The following is a 6,627-nucleotide window of genomic DNA, read 5'->3' on the forward strand; positions in this document are numbered from 1 at the left end:
TTAAAACCCAACATCTTAGATAAAATCTCCCTCTAATGTAATTTATCGAGGTTTGACAAATTATACCTATGCCCTCGGGCACTACAAATAGAAAAAAAGAAAAATTTTTCTTACGAAGGAAATAACAAATTTTGAGATGATTTAAAGGTAGGAGAAACCACCTCCATTTATATTAGTACAAATACTTCACAACCTTATGTTTTTTAGATGTAGGGTTGTGATATTTCATCACTAATGATGAAAAATTATTATCCACGATCAATGTACTCCCAATGACATGCTAAAGACAATGGGCTATGATGGATCTATTACTTATGAATAATAGCCCAACGTTGATCTTTCCTCGAACGCAAGTCAATCATGTATCAAAGTTCATCCACTTCGACAAAATGTCTAAAACAATCTCAAATTGTTGTAAAACAAAACTATAGGTATGCCAAACTGTTGTAATAAACTTTAATTTAATAAAATTTTTTTATGGCATTAACAATTGTATATAAATTTTAAAATTTGAAAAGTACAATATTTGAATTCTGAAAATAAAAATGTATACAAAAAGTACAGAGATTTGAGCTTATTTTTAATCATTTTAAATTTGTAAATACTTGTTGATTGAGTCTTAATTCGATTGGCATGAACATTGTTGTAAATGTAAGAAAATATAAATTCGAGTATTCTGAAGTGTAATAGACTATAAATAATTTTAAATATTGTGTGAACATAAAATTAAAAAATAAATAAGTCATCCATCCATATGCTTATATTGTATGTATAAATTCCACTTGTTCTTTCCATCTAAATTTGAAAGTCAAACATTCATCTCACACAAAAATGTCGATTTCCCCAGGTTCTGTCACATCTCAGCCGCACATTGCCCTCTTTCCGAGTGCCGGAATGGGTCATCTGACCCCTTTTCTCCGCCTCGCCTCGCTGCTATTATCCCACAACTGTAAGCTAACTTTGATCACCACAAAACCTACTGTTTCAGTCGCTGAATGTACACACATTTCTTCCTTTCTCTCCAAACATCCAGAAATCAATCATATTGAATTCCATGTCCCTCCAATGCAGCATTCGGATTCCATTTCGGATGACCCTTTTTTCATCCAATTCGAAGCCACTAGCCGCTCTGCACATCAGATACATCCATTGTTAGCTTCTTTAACTCCACCGATTTCCGCCATTTTTGCAGACCTTGTGGTCGCCAATGGTACCAACAAAGTTGCGGTTGATCTCGGGGTACGAAACTATGTTGTTTCCACCACTTCTCTCAAGTTTCTTTCACTCATGGCGTATCTACCGATCCTGACAACATCGGATGCTGCTAAGCTCGTCGATGGTGCCGCCGAGATCGAGATCCCGGGGCTGACCCCGTTTCCGATATCAAGCATTCCACCTCCATTCTTCAATGCCGATCATGGATTTACAGCAACCCTTGTTTCAAACGCTAAAGCTCTCCCTTTCTGCAATGGAATCCTAATGAACACCTTTGAATCCTTTGAGCCTGAAACTCTTTCAGCAATCAGCAACAAGAGAGCCTTAAGCAATCTCCCATCGATTCTCCCTATAGGACCATTGGAAACTTATGGTCTCAACATGAACGACCAAACTCGATATCTTCCATGGCTGAACGACCAACCAGCTGAATCAGTCGTTTTCTTAAGCTTCGGAAGCAGAACGGCCATGTCGAAAGATCAAATAAAGGAATTAAGTGATGGACTAGAGAGAAGTGGGTATCGATTCCTTTGGGTTCTCAAGACGAAAAAAGTTGACAAAGATGAAAAAGAAGATTTGGGAGAGATATTAAGCAGTTCATTTCTCGAAAGCACAAAGAACAGAGGTATGGTAATCAAAGAATGGGTGAACCAGCAAGATATTCTGGGAAATGCAGCCATTGGAGGATTTGTAAGCCATTGTGGGTGGAACTCAGTGATGGAAGCTGCTGGGAATGGGGTTCCAGTGCTGGCATGGCCTCAACATGGGGACCAAAGAACAAATGCAGAGGTTTTGGAGAAAGCTGGGCTGGGAATATGGGATGCAACGTGGGGATGGGGAGGTCAGAGATTGGTTAAACAAGATGAGATTCAGAGAAAGATCAGTGAGTTGATGACAGATGAGAAGCTGAAGAGTAAGGCTAAAAGTGTAGGGAATGAAGCTAAGAAAGCTACTGGAAATGGTGGGACTTCCAAAAACACAATCCTGGAAACCATTGAATCGTTGAAGCAAAATGTGCAGACTGTTTTAGGAACTCATAAAAATTAGACATGGGATTTGGAATTTTATTGTTTAATTGGCATTATTGATTTATTTTTGAACAATATGATCCAAGTCAATGAGTTTGAAATTTTAGTGAACTGTTTTCATCTTTTACTCTCTTTAATTTTTGCCCTAAAATATTTGCCAACGATATTTGTGCGTTATATATATATATACATTGGAACATGAATATATCATGATGTAATTTTATATTAATTGTTATACATAAATATTTACACATATCACATCTTCCTTACTGTATAACCGCCCTACATATAATACAATATTATTACAACGATATCTCAATCCCGTGTGGTAGTCTGGTTAGGGTGTTCAATGTTTCATGTGTGACCTGGGTTCAAATAATATTCATTATCCAAAAGGATTAAATAGAATGATCTAATTTGATCCTATCTACAAAATATGTTTCCCAAAGTGATATGATATTCATTAATAAACTATACTCAACACAACCCATAAATATCTTTTAATAAACTACCAACATCATAAATATAGAAAATGTCTTAAACAACTCCAGTGATCAAGAAGTGGGAACTCCTTTTGTACTCAACTATCATTTCTATATTTTTCAACATAATCTTATTTAAATATTTTATATTTATATAAATTTCGATACTATCATTGTTTTTCTTTTTATCTAATATTTGTTAAGATTTAAAATAATGTTGTGCATAATATTTAAGTATATTATGTTTTATTTGAGTTAAAGTTTCAAAAAAGGGGAAATTATGGAGCCTACTTCCTTAGTAAGCCAAGGTCTGCCGTCGCTGGCATGAGTATTTAGGTATTCTTGTTTTCTTGTCTTTTGTTCTCTTACTCTTTTCATCTTTTTGCAACTAGTGTTCCGAAAATTAGCTTTATTCTACGCTTGAAAGAAGGATTCCCAAGTTTCGTGGTTGGTACTTGCATCAATGGAAAACAAATTAGCAAATTTGACACTCAACGAAGAAGAGGATGAAATTTTGCAGATTCAAGTAGATCCAGTCTTCGGAAAAGAAAGGGGTGAGTTCCAATTAATAGGTTGTTTCCTAACGGCAAGTATAATCCACTTCCCAGCTATGAAGAGCACGATGGCGAATCTATGGCATCCGGTCTGTGGAGTTCAGATCTGAGATTTGGGAGAAAAAGGGTATTTATTTCAATTTTTTCATGTCATGGACATGGAACGGGTTTTTAAGGGATCACCTTGAATTTTCAACAATCATTTATTGGTTCTTTATAGATTACAGTGGGGGGAGGATCTGTTAAAAGTGCCATTAACCTTCACCCCTTTTTGGGTACAAATTCATGATGTCCCTGTTGGTTTATTTTATGGGAAAATAGCAGCATAATTGGGTAATTTTTTGGGGAACATTTTGGAAAATGATGGCGTAAACCTAGGGAAGGAAAATTGTAACTACATGCATATAAGGGCCCAGACTGACATCAGATAACCATTGAAAAGGAAAAAACAGATTTTGTTTATGGAAGATGTTCATTTTATGTATGAACGACTATCTTTGTTCTATTTCTATTGTGGTCGTTTGGGACATAGTGATTCGTTTTGTGAAGCTAAGATGTTGCTTAGGGTGGAAATTGCTGAATTTGGTTGGGATCTATCTTTGCATGCTTAATCACGTAAAGCCTTATCGATGAACAATATCTGGCTTGGGGAGGAAGATGATGACAAACATGAATAGGATAGGAGGAACAATTGGGCTTCAAGGAACAGAATATGGGACGAAGTTAATAATGGAAGAAGTGGAAAGGCTATCGATCCAATATTGGGTTTTAATCTGGAAGGGGGATCATCATATCTTGATCGACAAAAGGAAAATCTACCGTCAGATTTGACAAAAACAACTATGGAACATGACCTGGAGGATGGCGTCTTATTTGGAGAAGAGGGGAAGAAGAGAGCTAGAGGGGCAATGGAAGATTTTTCAGCGAGAGAAGAAATTGATAGCTTAATGGCAAGAAATAGAATATTGGTGGAAGTTAATCATTCATCACCGACGGCTGCCAAGAGGCAAGTCGACCGGTCACAATGAAAATTTTGAGCTGGAATGTTTGTGGTTTGGGGAGGCCACGGACGATTCGATAACTTTGGTATCTGCTAAAGACGTATAATCCCTATATCATCTTCTTTATGGAGACAAAGCTTGGTAGTAGACAGATGAAATGGGTGCGCCGAAAATGTGGTTTTGTGCATGATGTTGAGGTTGATTCAGAAGGTAGTAGAGGAGGCTTATGTTTGGCATAGAGACTGGATGTTTCAGTCATACTCCGATCTTTTTCAAAAAGGCATATTGAAGTGGAAATTGAGGATAATGAAACAAGAGTAAAATGGAGATTTACAGGTTTCTATGGGTCCCTTTATGCACAAGATAGGAATGAATCATGGGATGTTTTGAAAAGTCTAAGTACTGCTGACGACACCCATTGGTTTGTTTGTGGGGACTTTAATGAAATAATGTATGGGTCTGAAAAGAAAAGAGGGTTTCCTAGGGATGAAAGAAGAATGGATTTATTTCGCAGAACTCTGGAGGAATGCCAACTTATTAATGTAAGATATTCTGGCAGATGGTTCATATGGGAAAGGGGCAATCTTTCGGAGACGAATATACATGAAAGACCGGACAGAGGAGTGGCTAATGCTAGATGGGTATCCATGTTTTCGGAGGTGAAAGTGTAACATTTAGTACATTCTTTTTCAGACAATTGTCCTCTCTTAATCAATACAAGTATCGAAAGGGGACGCTTGAAGAATAGAACTTTTAAATTTGAAGCCTAGTGGTCGTTGGAGGAATCTTTCCTTAATGAAGTTAATAGAATTTGGGAGATGTCTTTAGGGGACTTGATGCAAAAGTTAGAAAACTTGAAGAGGGTTTGGAAAAATGGGCTTGACAAATCCATAGGAATCGAAAGAAAAGGAAGCAGGTTCTTACGGCTAAGTTATCAAAACTATATGAAGTCGATAGAGATGATAATAATTTGGCTGAGTTGATCGACATAAAAATACATTTAAACTTCGAGATTGAAAAGGATGAACGCTACTGGAAACAGAGGGCTCGACTGAACTGGCTGAAATTTGGAGATAAAAAATAGCCTTTTTTCACAGTCATGCAACACAACGTAAGAAGAAAAAATCTCGTTCGTAAGTTACTAAATGAAGATGGCAGGGAAACAGAGGCATTACAAAATGTAATACCCCATACCCTTACCTGAGACCGGGATAGGATACGAGGCATTACCGAGATTTTCAGAATAATTATTAAGTAATTTATATTATTTAGTATTCATTTTCATGTTTCATGTAACATCCTTTTCATATATTCAATTCAAAATATCATATAAAATACGATACAATACTTAAATTGTCATATTTACATACTCATTCAAGTTATACGAACCTACCTGACTAAATTGCAGAAATACCAAAATTTAGAGGCATATTGGTAATTTACCATTTTTCCAAATTTCACCCAATCTTAAATTGATAATTTCATTCAATTCATTAATTTAGATAATAAAACAATTCATTCCCTTCAATTTAGTCATTTTTGATATTTTTACAAAATTGCCCCTTAAAATTTTACTTTTATTCAATTTAGTCCATGAGCTTGAAACATGCAAATTAGCCATGCTAACTGAATATTCATATATATTTTCCTCCTCCTCCTCTCCATTCCACATCCTTAATGTATATAACACACTTGAAAGTAACATTATCTATAATTTTTATTATTTACTTTTATGGATATTCAAGCTATCCATCTGTATCATAGTCACTAAATTATTTATATCTAGAGCTATAAAACTCCAAATTAAGATATACTAATTTTTCCTAAAACTAGTCTCATATATCTTCTTACCATAAAATTTTTAGAATTTTTTGTTTAGCCAATAAGTACAGTTTATTCTTTAAAGTTACCCCTGTTCTACTGTCTGACAGTTTCAACCCTTCTTCACTAAAAATTAATTATCTCATAGTAAAAAACTCGGATAATATTACCGTTGATTTCTCCTGAAAACAGACTCATTAGGGATTCTAAACATATAACTCTAAGCCTCTAATTATTTTTATCCATTTTTTGGTGATTTTCAAAAGTCAGAACAGGGGAACCTGAATTCATTCTAACCTTGTCTCACAAAATTCATTATATCTCATAATTTACAATTCAATTGTTTATACCGTTTCTTCTATAAGAAACTAGACTCAATAAGCTTTAATTCTGTATTTTATTTATCCTCTAATTCAATTTCTACAAGTTTTGGTGATTTTTCAAACTTAGACTACTGCTGCTGTCTAAAATAGTCTTAGTGCAAAATGTTGATTTTCTACTTTTAATTTCAATTTAATCCTAACTA

At 35.1% G+C, this 6,627-nt stretch overlaps 1 protein-coding gene across 1 annotated transcript; it reads left to right on the forward strand.

The window, feature by feature from the left end:
* Nucleotides 1-831: 831 nt before the first annotated feature.
* On the forward strand, nucleotides 832-2,262 carry LOC108459103 (UDP-glycosyltransferase 708C1-like). Its single transcript, XM_017758466.1, has one exon. It carries the CDS (start codon nucleotides 832-834, stop codon nucleotides 2,260-2,262), a length of 1,431 nt encoding a protein of 476 aa, XP_017613955.1.
* The last annotated feature ends 4,365 nt before the right edge of the window (nucleotides 2,263-6,627 follow it).

The sequence above is a fragment of the Gossypium arboreum genome, chromosome 4, assembly GCF_025698485.1.
Source record: "Gossypium arboreum isolate Shixiya-1 chromosome 4, ASM2569848v2, whole genome shotgun sequence".
In the NCBI taxonomy this organism is placed as follows: Eukaryota; Viridiplantae; Streptophyta; class Magnoliopsida; order Malvales; family Malvaceae; genus Gossypium; species Gossypium arboreum.